The sequence below is a fragment of the Protomyctophum parallelum genome (genome assembly GCF_964188405.1).
Source record: "Protomyctophum parallelum genome assembly, chromosome: 8".
In the NCBI taxonomy this organism is placed as follows: Eukaryota; Metazoa; Chordata; class Actinopteri; order Myctophiformes; family Myctophidae; genus Protomyctophum; species Protomyctophum parallelum.
The window spans coordinates 13968374-13982705 of record NC_139703.1 but is presented as its reverse complement, the minus strand read 5'-3'; the positions used below and the strand labels follow the sequence as shown (position 1 = coordinate 13982705).

Sequence of the window (14332 nt, the reverse complement as noted above, 5' to 3'; positions counted from 1 at the left end):
ATTTCAGGCACAACTCAATACAAAAACTGTCATGTGGACGACACCATAAAGCATTACACTTGTTTAAAATAGGGTCCACCATTTTCAATTGAGCGCTACAGGTCGCCTCGGAAATTAAATGTTATCAAGAAATAACACACTGCTGAATTCGACGATGACCAATCAGAACTCAAAAAACATTCAACCAAGCGCCAAGCCGTGTAATAAATAAGACTCAATTGTTTCTTATGCTGTCGTAACCTACATCAATTACTATTATAAACTGATATTTGTATATTAAACTTTTCTTGGACACGTAAATGCCGCAAAAGCCTGCAGTACATGAGTACACACAGCACCTAGCAACGGCACTTACTGTCGTTCTCTCGGTCTCGGTCTCGGTGTACTGTATTATAAAACCCATACTCTATGGGCGTGACGGTGTGCGCACCGAAAATAGCCGATCTAGCTCACACCGCGTTGCTCGGCTTTTTTCGACGCGCGACACAGTCAAACGACGAAGTATGACCTAGGCTTAAATGACGCCCCTCTATTTTCGCGTGTACTATTGGTGTTGCACGGGACGCTCGCACACCGACTAGTTGATAACTTGAGAGCGAGGTTAGTTGTCAACGGCTGTGGATTTGTGGAAGTGTGCTACGCCAAACAAAAGGACTCCAAACGTCGTCTGATAGCTTATTTTGTACCAAGTTGTTTTTTATTTAGGCTACGATCGCACATTTTGTCGGTACAACAACGAGAGGCGCTCTAAATGTTATTCTAGCCATCTGGACCAAACATAAGAGGACTCAACGAGGAATGTGGTTTGACCACCAGTTGCTTTCGTTCAAAGAAAAAGTGATACTAGAATAGAATGGACGATTCAAGTTGTAAGCCTATGGTTATACCTGCGGAAAATGATCACCTGACAAAACATAATATTATGATGTCTGTAAAAAAGCAAGCCGTGAAAAGACATCACCATAAACACAATATAAAACACAGGTACGAATTTCTTGAGACGCTCGGAAAAGGAACTTATGGAAAAGTGAAGAAAGCAAAGGAAAGGTCTGGTAGAATGGTAAGCCCTACATTTTTTGTATTACTTTGAATCGTTTTTTATTTTATCCCATATAGTAATGTGTAGCCTATACGGTTCTCAATAATAGCATATGTGAAGGCCTTTTGATCTGTGTCATCTGTTGTGCTTATATTTACAGTTTAACTTAGGCATATTCGTTTTGTAATGATAACATACATTCGTTTTGTAGGGACAAAGTACAAGATACTATATGGAAATATAGTAGTTTCATAGAAGCTATGGTACCGTATATTATAGAGAGACAAGACGGGACCATAGAGGCATAGACTACAACAGCAGGCTACAACAGTATCACACGGCAACATTGCCTGTTATGGCAAGTTGGCAACTCATATTTGATTGTTTGTGGGTTCAGGGTTGTTTGTTTCTCTTATTTGTTGTGTGACACTATACATTGTTTGTTAAGGTTAAAATAAAACTGGGTCTCTGAGATGTGCACATTTTCTGGGCCCATGCATATTAAGCAACTAAAGTTATTTAAATGATGTAGGCTAATAATTTAAATGTGGTCTGTCATAATGTGGACAATTGAAAATAAATTGATAGTTTAAAAAAAATCTATCTTAAGCAAAGTGAAAGTCTATAAACTGTTTCCTGTCACAGTAGGCATGACAATGATCTATCGTCTGATAGTGATATGTGACCCAGATGATGGAATGTTTGCCACTGGGAAGTGGAGGAAATGGCAAAACTTTTTTTTAGGTGCATTCCCGGCCCTTATGCCCTAAACCCTAAGGGTTAAGGGAGGTAGTCAAAATAGAGTGAACAATGGTGAGGAGGTCATTGAGACTGCCTGGAAACCAGGAGGTGGTAAACAATGTGGCTGACTGTTAATTACCAATCAATGGATAACCTGCTTCTTCAATCAATGGATAACCTGCTTCTTCAAAGGGCTGTTCTCAAAGTTTAAACACTGGGTTAGAAAACCAGCACCTGTAAGATTCAACATGTAGCTACAAAATAGACATCCTCAATGGATCCAAATGTCCATTTATACCCTCCTAGTCCTAGAGTTAATTAATTATTAGAGTTAATATTATGAAGTAAGATTGTAATTTAATTTCAAATGATTTAACCTCCTAGACTAAAAATAAATAACTAGAAAAACAGGTCTCCACCAGACCAGGTCAGGTTGTGGCCTCCTAGTGGCGCTATAATAGGCCAATGTGAAAAGGGTGCCATTAAATGGTGGGATATATTCCTTAGCCTAGTAGGAAAGTCTGTGAAAGATTTCACGTAAATTGCATGCTGCATTCATGATTTGAGGCTTTTTGTTCAAAACGGGCCAATCCTGCAAACTTTGAAAGCCAATGTTCCGTCTTGAACACATGACTATAGAGATGCTGTGTAACGATTTGGACAGAATCTGGAGGAGTAATATAAAAAAAATGTTTTACAAAAGTCGGCCTCCTGGTGGCGCTATAACAGGCCGTTCTGGAAAAATTGGTATCAATTGGGTAAACGGTGCCGGAGATTAGCTGTTAACAGACGGACGGACACGGCACACACATGGACGGAGTACAAAACATACTCTCTCCCCATGCCTTCCGCTTGGTGGAGACAAACATATCTACTGCTTTTATTTTTTTCTTGGCCCTCTGTTCAGAAATCAATTGAGTTTGTTCATTATGTTGTTGCACATAAAAAATAGGCCTATATATCAAATGGAAATTGATAAAGAGTTAGGCTATTGGCCTACATATTATCCTTAAAAATATAGGGACAAAACGTAAAGCATACTCATAAATAAGGTTTTGGGGGTTTGGTACTTGGTAGATGCCAAATTATTTGTTTCATCCTTACTTCAATTTTTTGGTATTAAGTGATGCTGGTATGGATTAACACGCTCAAGGAAGTAGCAGTTTTGAGTTCCCCTTATGAAATGTCTGACAACAAGCATTAATACATGTTCTGTCTTGTCTACATGCCTCTCACTGGAATGAGATCATCTGTGACATGGCATGCTTTCATAAGTTGGTCTGAAGTGTACAATTTCACAATCGCAAAACCTGTATTCTTTGGTTCAAGCCTGGGTCTAAATTAAATGTCTCATTTGATTATGTTGATAGATAGCAGATTTAATGTTAAATAGAACATGGCTGATATTAGGGTCCCAATGTTCATGAAAATACTGGAAATCAGACCTGTCTGAACTGAGTGGTGCTGTTGGGGTGTCTGACTAGTGGGTGTCTGAGCAGGGGCGGCCTTCGGAATCTGGAGGCCGTTTCAAGACCAAATATGAGGCCCCCAATCTATGACATAATTATTCTGCTGATACAGGCGTATTGATACAAATAGTTTTGACTGTTCAATATCGCGCGCAGCCATTACTCAGCAACACCACCACCTCTCTCTCTCTCTCTCTCTCTCTCCCTGTTTCAATTGAAACTGGTGAAACATAGATTTTGGGAAATCGTAGGTTAGCTATTTGGAAAATAGTTAAACGTGACTTGACTTGAATGGGAACAGTTGTTATTTTTTACAGCCTACAGTTTCATGTTGGAGCAGTCAAAGCATGTCCATGAAACATTTAATGAGAAACTCGGAAAAACAAAGTGTGTGTGTGTGTGTGTGTGTGTGTGTGTGTGTGTGTGTGTGTGTGTGTGTGTGTGTGTGTGTGTGTGTGTGTGTGTGTGTGTGTGTGTGTGTGTGTGTGTGTGTGTGTGTGTGTGTGTGTGTGTGTGTGTGTGTGTGTGTGTGTGTGTGTGTGTGTGTGTGTGTGTGTGTGTGTGTGTGTGTGTGTGTGTGTGTGTGTGTGCGCGCTTCAGGAAGGAAAAAGTTATGGAAAAGTTTATAATTTCATCATTAAAAGGGAGTGGGAACCCTGCATATAGAATGGAGACATACAGTATTAAAATGCTTTTGTTCTCTGTAATCGATCTGCCTCATTCCTCTCAACATAACGGGGTGAATGTGTGCAATTTGAAACTGAGTGACCCATAGCACAAAGGAGTGCTTCGTCTTATAGCACCTATATAACACTACAAGTTCTGTTGAACCCTTTGTCTTCTATGAGTTTGATTACACAACGTCTGCCTTGAGGGTGGCAGGTAAAATTTGACATACTTTTAAGTCTGTCTTGCCGTGAACTCATGCCATCTGATACAGTGTTTGTCTTAGTTCATTGATCAGTCCAGACATCCTGATTAGTTGCATAATGTTCCTTTATAGCATGTCTCAAGAACAGAAGCAAAGACAATCTGGCTAGGCTAGAGTAATCCAATTGTTTGACTAGTACTACTCACAAGCATTAGAGATTCTCAATGTAAGAAAACATTTCTCCTTAATTGGAGTGATTGGATTTCTAGGGGATATTATAAAGATTCCACCCTGTAAAAAAAACTTGACTCTAGTCTAAAGGCTCATACTCAGTTTTTGGTGATAGGTTATCACCGTTTTAGGTGATGGCTCCAGAGTGAAAAGACTTGTCTGATATAGTAAAAACAGAGAGATGGGTCTGTGTCCGCGGTGATAGCTGATCATCACCGCGACTGACGTAATGGTGTAGCTTTCCAACCCTTTAAAAACTACACCGCGGTGATAACCTATCACCAAAAACTGGAGTATGTATGAGCCTTAACAGACCTACCTACACTGCTACAGTACTACAAGAAACAATGCCTATGCAGAGTGACACACCCACAGTGGTGGTGTTAACTCATCATGAGCAAGCCAGTAGTCAGTCAGACAACTATGACAATCTTTTGAGTAAAAGTCCTTATTTCCCAGAATCGGAACAGGAACAGGGCATTCATGGTATTGTGCAGACAGGAGATATGCACCCTGCAGGCTTAGACTATGACTCATGGGAGGTCACTTGGGTCGAGACAAATCTAGTCTGACAAGGCTGTACATAACTTGTTATCTCTTACCATGTCTGTAGTAGTGGTAGAGTGAGGGTCCTGATTGTGAGAAACACCACACTTTTGCCATCTGTATCCTCATTACACCTCAACCTTGGGGAAGTTGACGCACACAGGGAATGGACAAGAACAAGAACATCCATGTTTCCAAAACATGGAAACATACAATATTAAAACTGAAAACTATTTCATACTGTAGTGTAGATATCACATTATGGAACCAGCTCTACACATAAAAAAGTAAGCAACAGAACACACGTGTGCACACTAATTATGAGTTCCCTGCCAATTGACCCTCTTGCTGCAGGACAAACTGAAGTTTGGATAGAGTAGAGAAGTTACCATGAAACCTTTTCATATTATGAACCCCTTTTCTGTTGAACGTCAAACGGCTGGTGAACTTATCTCATTCAATATTTAGTTGGGGAAACTATTGATTAGGCCTGTCTGTAACCCATGTCTCAAATATTTCACTTTAAGTATATACATGTTTCTTAAGTACGTTTTTTGTTTTGTTTATTTCTCTCTCTCTCTTAGGTTGCAATTAAGTCCATCAGAAAAGACAAGATAAAGGATGAGCAGGACCTTGTGCATATCCGCAGAGAAATCGAGATCATGTCATCACTCAGCCACCCATACATCATCACCATATACGAAGGTACAGCATTCTAAATCTTACATGCAGTGGCGCTTCCGTGCACTCCTTCGGTTTCAGGAAGAGCACAAGTGAAGGGCAACGTTACGTGACTGAATTGATCACTGCTTGGTGGCTGGTGGGTCTTTCAGAGCTTGGTCACGCAAGTCTTTGTTTTGAGGAGGTTACATAATCAGCGATACCCTGCCATACCCCTCACTAGTAGTACTGCAGGATAATGTATGTCCTGTGCCTTTCAGTGCCTCGCATGCATGCCTACAAGGTCATCTTCTTGCATCCTGTACCTCTGTGTGTGTGTAAACAAAAATGTAGTTGATCCTCTGCCCAAGGGAATAGAAGGGACCGTTAGATCACTGGGATCTATTTGAAAGTTCACCATATAAAACAGGATATGTTTTTTCTTTTTTTCCATTCATGTCCAGTTATTGTTCACTATAACCATATGAAGACTGGTTTGATTTGGAAGTTAACTGGTACAATATATGTTGTTACAGTGTTTGAGAACAAAGATAAGATTGTGATTGTGATGGAATATGCCTGCCGGGGAGACCTGTACGACTACATCTGTGACAAGCAGAAGATATCTGAACGTGAGGCCAGACACTACTTCAGACAAATGGTGTCAGCTGTGCATTACTGCCATCAGGTAAAGCAGTGATTCTTAACCTTTTTTGAGTGGTGCAACCACTCCTATGTGTGTCCCTGCCTGCATTTAGCTAAGAGATATATTGGATAGTTTAATTGATATTATATTCGTGCATTAAATTTCCCCATCGTCTTGAATAGGAAAATGTGTAAAACTCACATTTTCTCACTCTCAATTCACAATTCCATTTTCATCCATAGTATATATGGATGAAAATGGTTATATAAATATAACCATTTGTTGCAAAAACATGATTTGGGGGGGATAAATCCCCTCCAAATTACTTACACATGATCACAGGGGTGACTTAACATTGTAATTGGCTAGCAAAATTACTGGGAGGGGTCTATCTTGGCGATTGCGGCAACCACACTTTGCCATTTTTCCAGAATTGCATCGTTCTAGTTTAAATAATTATCATCAAATGTTCCACTTGTGGTCATGACGTCAAAGTCAAACGTGATGCAGAGCTTGACGCAAACGTCTGCTCATCTCATTTGAACAGGGACACTGGCACCCCCAGAGTTACATAATGGGTATTATTCATTATCATCCTGCTATTGTGAAACCGGGTTGCTGTAAGAACTATGCAGAGTGAAATGAACCGTTTATTTATGAAGAGCCAGCGTCGGGACTAAAGGCCAATGCTCTCATCTCTCACAAACACACACTCAAACTCTAATGAGGCTACAAGGGAACGGTCTGGCCAAGACACACACACACACACACACACACACACACACACACACATCAGGTCTACAGTACACGGTGTAATATTATAAAGGAAGAGAGAAAGAACTGTTGGCAACGGCCGAAAGTGGTTGACCTGCATTTTTGGAAGTTGAACTTAATTCAAATTCCTGTTCCCGTCAAAGGCATGCCCCCCTGCGGAGTAGAGGACAATGGAGCATATCTGACATACCAGCAAATTATTCTGTTGGAGCAGAATTTAATCCAACCATGAATGGCTAACTTTCCTCTGTGTTTTGCTCTACTGCTATATTATCATGCAAGGTGATATGGGCTTAGTGATGTTAAAATAAAATGTAAATGATACAAAAATAACAGCGAATATCCTCCATATTTATTTCTCTTAGAATGGGATAGCGCATCGGGACTTGAAGCTGGAGAACATTTTATTGGACGCTAATGGAAATATAAAGGTATGGATAAAGGGCACTTACATTGGACATGGAATTTATATACCTACAGTACCAATACACAAATTCCTTTCACTGCTATTACATTTTAAATACATTTTTCGTTATGATCATCATGGCAGATTTAATTCGTAATTTTGTTAATATAGAACATTACAGGAAAGAGACCGGCAGCAGACATAATTTCATGGCACAAGCACGTTTACGCTATGTTTGTGATTTTTAGATCCAATTAGTTCCCAAGAATGTGGCACAGATAGACACAGTGGTATAGAGAATACACGGCATGGCTAACTTGTACGTTACGTTTGATACACACATCCCCTTTGCTTTGGTGCTGAGCCAAACTGAAGTGCAGAAGTTGAATTTATTTTGCACCCAGAAATAGTTTATTTTAGTGTATAAATTTGATGTTGTACATGAAATAAACTATTTTTGGCAGTAAATATACTTTTGTTCCCAACAGATTGCAGATTTTGGCTTGTCTAATCTTTTCCATTGCGATGAGTACCTTCAAACCTACTGTGGCAGTCCGCTGTATGCTTCTCCAGAGATTGTCAATGGACGGCCTTACCGAGGGCCAGAGGTGGACACTTGGTCCCTTGGTGTACTACTGTACAGCCTTGTTCATGGTGCCATGCCATTCGATGGGAATAACCACAAAACCTTGGTCCAGCAGATTAGCACTGGAAATTATCGCAAACCTACCCACCCTTCAGGTGAGTCTAGTGAACAGAAGTGGCTCAGGAGGTAGAGTGGCCACCTGGGAACTAGGCGGTTCCTGGTTCGAGCCCTAGCTCTCTGGCTTTGTGTTGAAATGTACTTTAGCAAGACATTGAACCCCTAACTGCTTCCAATGAGCAGGTTGGTGCCTTGCATGGTTTCATCTGCCATTGATTTGTTTATGAAAGGGTTCATGTACAGTTCTGGCTGTAGTGGAATAATTGTTGTTTTAGTTGAAGGATATTTAGTTCCCCCCCTTCTTTGTCAATGATTCAATGTTTTAACCTGTTCTTTCTTAGATGCATGTGGGCTCATTCGCTGGATGCTGATGGTGAATCCGGAACGCAGAGCTACAGTGGAGGAGATAGCAGGACATTGGTGGCTCAACTGGGGCTATGAGCAGCCCTTGCTATCTGAGGGTAAGACCATGGCTGTAGATCAGACCAGTACAACCTCTTCAACGGTGCAACAGCCTGGTGGACTTGCCAGCATTGCTGGGTGGTTGCGCCGAACATCCAGGCCTTTGCTGGAGAATGGTTCCAAAATGCGCTGCTTACTGCGCTCACAGGGAAGTGGAGGGGATGTCATTCGGCAGCGTTCTCTGCGACGGTCCCGAAAGGAGAACAATGTCTCCCAGACTGTGCAGGAAGGAGGCAGTGACGCTAGGCCCTCTAAGGGTATACTGAAGAGACGTGGCAGTCTGAAACAGAAAGCAATCAGTGAAGCTCCTATGGTCGTAGCGGAGCCACAGAGCATATTTGCTGTGTCTGCACCAATGGATCCCCCTTCAGCTGTGTTGTTGCCTCGCAAGGGTATCCTAAAGAAGCCAGCAGAAAAGGACTCGGGCTACTCTTCTCAAAACGAAAGTAACTCTGCCCAGATATCGCATGCTCATGATTTTCCCTCTGCACCAACCCGTAGAAAAGGCATTCTGAAACGCAATGGGAAGTTCTCCTCAGGTGGCCTGCAGGCGTTTGGGTCACTTGACCAGTTGGCAACATCTCTGCCACATGGGATCATCAGGGCAAGGCCAAGCGGGGCTATAAGTGAAGACAGCATTCTCTCTTCAGAATCCTTTGATCAGCTGGATCTTCCGGACCGTGTGGAGCTTCCAGTTCCGATGGAACTGTCTGTCAAGGGCAACATGAGGGGATGCGTGTCAGCTGACAACCTCCTGGACATCAAAGAAGACCGGAGTCTTGGGGATAGCCTGTTATTGCAAAGACCCTGGAACTGCTACCAGTCTGGAGTGTCTGATAGTGCTTTTTCTCTCACAGACTGTGAGAATGTAACAACGGCTTACAAACAGGCCATGGAAATAAGATGTGTTGGAGCAAGCTGAAGACCAGCAAATAGACATTGATTCTTAATAGAAAAGACCTCAATTGACCTATACATAGCCAAAGTGAAATATGCGGTGTCAGATAAACATTGTACAGTACCAAAAAGGGATTATTTTTCAAGTGTTGAATGATTGACTGCCATATGTATCCACATTCATACATTTCAGAGATTCTTGGGAGGCAGGTGAAAAATATTGTTTTGAAATTGTAAACCTTCCTCTTACAATTAGAAGGTGACCCCAAGGCCAAAACACCTGCCCCTGCAGCTAGGCATTGGTTCAGTTGACCATAGGTAATGGACAGATTCTTGTCACATGGTAACAATACCCAGGGTAAAGAAAATATAAGTCACTGTATCTGGCCTAGAGCTGTAAGCACTACTATGAAATTAAACTACCATTTCAAAAGCTAAATCATTCCGGACTCCACTACGTCACCCCCTCTCATTCATCTCATTGTTGGTGAAAGCAGCTAAAACTCTTCTAGGGATTTCAGCTTTTGGATGGGATTGCAAATGTAACGATTATTTGTTTTAACTACAAATGAGAGAATAATTCTGTTTTAGAGAGTATTCTATTTTATAGCCTTTTGTGGTATTTGAAGAATATATTTGATCAATACCAAAGATTGCAATATTTACCGGTTGAATGTCACTATTTTATTTAAAGAACCACCAAACGGTGCCAAGTTGTTTGTGTGCAACAGGGACCTCATTTGTCTATGAACTGTTTACTTAGAGTTTGTTTCTTTTCCATGTGAAATTATTTGCAATAACAAGTTGAGGATATGACTTGAATGGTGTTTACTATGCACTGACTTTCATCCAGTAACCTGTAAAACCTGCCTTACTCTCCAGCCTAGCCAAATTGAAGGCACAATCTTTTTAGATAGCTATTTTGAGGCTGACGAACAATATCTAGTTTTAAGAGGTTACAGGACATTAGAAACAAAACAACTATTGTCTAAAAGTGAACTACGACCTGCTGCCAGTTAAACCCAGTGTCATTGGATGTCCTACTTAATGGGTAACATTTCAAACAAACTGGAAAAACGTGGAACCCAATTTGTGAAGTGTTAAATGGGTCCTTATGTATGAATTTAACTGTTGGAATTTTAATTGTGTAAACTAGCCAGATGTTGTATCAGGTTATGCTACGTTGTACATTCTAGACATTCCATGCTTTATATCACCATGGTGCAATTTGATTAGATTGGTGCCTTGGCAGTACATTTGAATATTCCCAAACTGGTGCCCGGAAAAGCACTTTATCAGATCAGACCATATAATCTATCAGGCTTCACTGGATTATTGGAGTCATTAAAAATAGTTAGACAGTAGGACTATATTCAGATACTGCATCATCGTGTTGCTAAAATAATCAACCTGTGTGTGTGTGTGTGTGTGTGTGTGTGTGTGTGTGTGTGTGTGTTCTCAAATGACAGGAAATGGCCTAATTTCAACTGGAAATTTTTGTACTTGGGCGTGAGGGCTCAGTTATCACCCGTGTAATTGTTGGCATATGACGTTCATGTTTGCTTTGATGTGGTAGGAAAAAAGCAACATGCCCAGCTTAAGAGAACACAAATCTAAGGCAACATTACATTTTTAAATTGTTTATAATCCGTAATTGAACCGTAATTGTGCATTTTTTTTAATCTGTTTTTTCCCCCTTTTTGAGTGTTGTTCATGCCAGTTTTAGACCATTGTATTTGACATCACACACTTGTACATAAAATGTAATTTCCTCAGACCGATTAGGTATATAGCTTCTAAGATGTTTTGTTCTTTTTACTGAAACAAGAAGCATGCTTTCCAAAGTAACTGACTTAATTTGTTATCTTGATCTGTCCCATTGATCTGGCCTGGTTGAGGAAATGAATAAAATAATTGTCTTGAGTGTGGCTTTAACCTGTCTTTGACCCAGTTCTAAATTATTTATGATTGCAGTTGTATGTATTATCTATTAGGAGATACAAAGTGCAAAAACTTGCATAAGGATACTTAAAATGTCATTGAGGGATAGTCAGAATTCATGTGGAGAAAGGGCCAATTGACCTGGCATTCAGTCATTACTTGCGCAAGCAGAGCGCGCAAGTAATACATTTGCCCGGTCATCGTTCATCGCGACAGCAACCCGCCATTATATGCGTATGCCAATAAAACAGCAAATCTGTGCCTGGTTTGCTGGGACCAGATCACATAAATGACCATATGTCTTACGTCATCATTTAGAGCTAGTCATATACGTATACTATATACATAATCAGTAAAATAAACTAGCAAATTGTGCCTGATCTGCTGGGACCAGAGTACGTGGTGTGTATATGTATGACTAGCTCTAAATGATGACGTAAGACATATGGTCATTTATGTGATCTGGTCCCAGCAAACCAGGCACAGATTTGCTGTTTTATTGGCATACGCATAAAATGGCGGGTTCAATCAGTTTATATACCTTTTTTTTCATCACATATCAATGATTTATTTTTCTTTGAAAACCTAAAAAGGGATCTAGAATATATCTACATCGATAAAACTGTATTTCTTATATAGATAGAAACTTGAACCATACTTAATAATACTAGGTGTTTATATGCATAAAGTAGGTAGGCAGCAAATAGTTACACCTAATAATTTTACATTTCAAACGTTCCTTCACAGATATACTGAGATTTGACAGTTTACAGCGGTCGAAAGTACTTGCGCGCTTTGCTTGCGCACTAGTTGGCCATTTATGGCCTACTAGTGTGCAACAAGCAAGTATGCACTCGACAGAGTGCAGTTCTAGTTTTATCATTGTGTTCAGTGGATGGAGTATCATAAATAGTTCTCCCTGGTATATATGGTTCCCATCTCACAGGGTAATTCATGATAACCCCTAGTCATTGCTGGTCGGGAGGATGTTGAGGGCTTGGTAGCCTGAGGTAACATCTGAATGTCAGTCACTGGGTGCATAGTCAATTTCTCAGATGTCCTGAGCTGGAAATACTTGCAGCCTGGTAATAAGGAGGAAAGCTGAGCTCTAAGGCTTTCTGCAGTTGCTCATAGCAGAGATGGAGAGATCCTGTTTGTACATGGTTATTGGCAGAAAACTAGCTTTGCATAGACGGATGTTTCTTTTACTCATGTCATAACATGTCTAAGTTAACCCTTGTCCTCCCACTGGTGCATCGCATGACTTGTTTGACTTTCGGTTGCGAAGCTAAACAAACATGTAACAGACCAAACAAGGCATCCTGGATTATGACCTAAGAAAATATTGAATGTTATTTTTCCCTTTTGCTAGTGAAATCCTACCTGGGACTTGTGTATTTCCACTAATGTTCAAAACAAACAAATCGATACTGGATATGTCCAAATGACAAGAGTTATAAAACTTACCCTTACCAGATAGATAACCAAAAGGTTGGCCAAATACTGCATCAGTGTATCACTGATCACCTTATCAACCAGGAGCTTCAGTTTCCCCATAAGTTATGCCATAACATCCCTGGCATGCACTATTGCATGCGATAGTGCAGGTAACCTAAAAACATGTACTCTGAGAACAGAAGGGGGGAAGAACAAATGCATATGCATAGTTGTAGGATTTAAATGACAATTTTCAAGTAAGCTCTTAAGCAGAGCATCAGTACAACCCAGACCACCCCTGAAGAAAGACTACAAATGTATAGACACATGTAACACACCCAAACATTTATAAGCAGGTTCCCACAACTTGATAATCCTATAAGGTAGCTTTATTTCTGGCAGGAAATATGATAAAACAAAGAACTACGCAAACAAGTCCTTTCTCATATTTGAACAGCCAGGGAAGATTTTAGCTGGTTTACATCCCAGTCTGTCTAACTGACTATCTCAAAGTCATGTTGCCTCAGGCAACATCATGGAGTTTCGTGGGAAACCAGCCAGCTGAATAGACAGACATGGGTCTTTCACACCACACAATAAAGGATTACACAAACTCAGCTCCCAGTCTCCCAAATGAACCGCTGACACATCGTAATCAAAGTTATGGCTGCTTTGTGCCCATTGTTCTCTAAAGACAATGTCGCTTGATTTCGACAAGTGAAATTATAACATTTTTAATTGTCACTGATATAATGTAAAAACTAATCTTGACACAAGAGATGATATATGTATACAATATGTCCTCTCTTAGTGCTCAATTGTTTCTCAGACACATGACTAAAGACCATGTTTACAGCCTACGAATCTCATCAGCAAAAAAATTAAAGATTACTTTTCCTCTGCTGTTTCTTTCCCAATAGCATGTGGATAACAGGATGTTGGCCCATTTGGTCTGCCCTCAGCCCGTCTATGTTTTGATTCCCACAAACAACAATGTACACACGTTCTCAATGCTCTTTCCGACAGATTCAGTAGCGCAGCTTGGAATATGTTCTTGGGAGATTAACAGCCTACTTACCTGTGGCTGCCAGGTGAACATGCCGAAGAGATCCTGTACTCACACCGGTATATTGTGGAGGTGACAGGGATGAACAAATGGTATGGCACTAAGTACTGGCTGCAGGAAGTCAGAGGGTACGACAGAAGCTAGGCACCAGTCTAACCTTGAGACCACTGCCAACTCACATTCCTGGAACGGATACACAACACATTCTAGCAAATACATTGGGACCATCAATCAACACTATTTCATAAGTCATGAAAACCTCTCATTAATATCACCCATAGGCCTACACTAGTTTTGTGGAAACAGTCTCCAATAATAGTCTAATTCTAAAATGCACGATTGCATAGGCAAACATAGCCTAACCTTAAGCATATTTCAGTGGATCCATAGATAGGGATAGGGATCTGCTTAGGGTTTCTTGTGTGGAGACTGGAGTAGGCCTA

The 14332-nt window shown here is 40.6% G+C and overlaps 1 protein-coding gene across 1 annotated transcript; it reads left to right on the top strand.

Annotated features, from left to right (window-relative positions):
• The first annotated feature begins 595 nt into the window (after positions 1–595).
• nuak2 (NUAK family, SNF1-like kinase, 2) lies at positions 596–11368 on the top strand. The gene is made up of 6 exons (XM_083770912.1): positions 596–1060; positions 5482–5602; positions 6094–6245; positions 7343–7408; positions 7872–8124; positions 8428–11368. The coding sequence occupies exons 1-6, from the start codon at positions 854–856 to the stop codon at positions 9468–9470; spliced, it is 1842 nt and encodes a 613-aa protein (XP_083627038.1). The 5' UTR covers positions 596–853; the 3' UTR covers positions 9471–11368.
• Positions 11369–14332: the final 2964 nt, after the last annotated feature.

Coding starts and splice junctions, on each gene's coding strand:
- nuak2 (XM_083770912.1), top strand. CDS start 854: ATGGACGATTCAAGTTGTAAGCCTATGGTTATACCTGCGGAAAATGAT. Junction 5,603..6,093: donor CATCATCACCATATACGAAG/GTACAGCATTCT, acceptor ATGTTGTTACAG/TGTTTGAGAACAAAGATAAG. Junction 6,246..7,342: donor CTGTGCATTACTGCCATCAG/GTAAAGCAGTGA, acceptor TATTTCTCTTAG/AATGGGATAGCGCATCGGGA.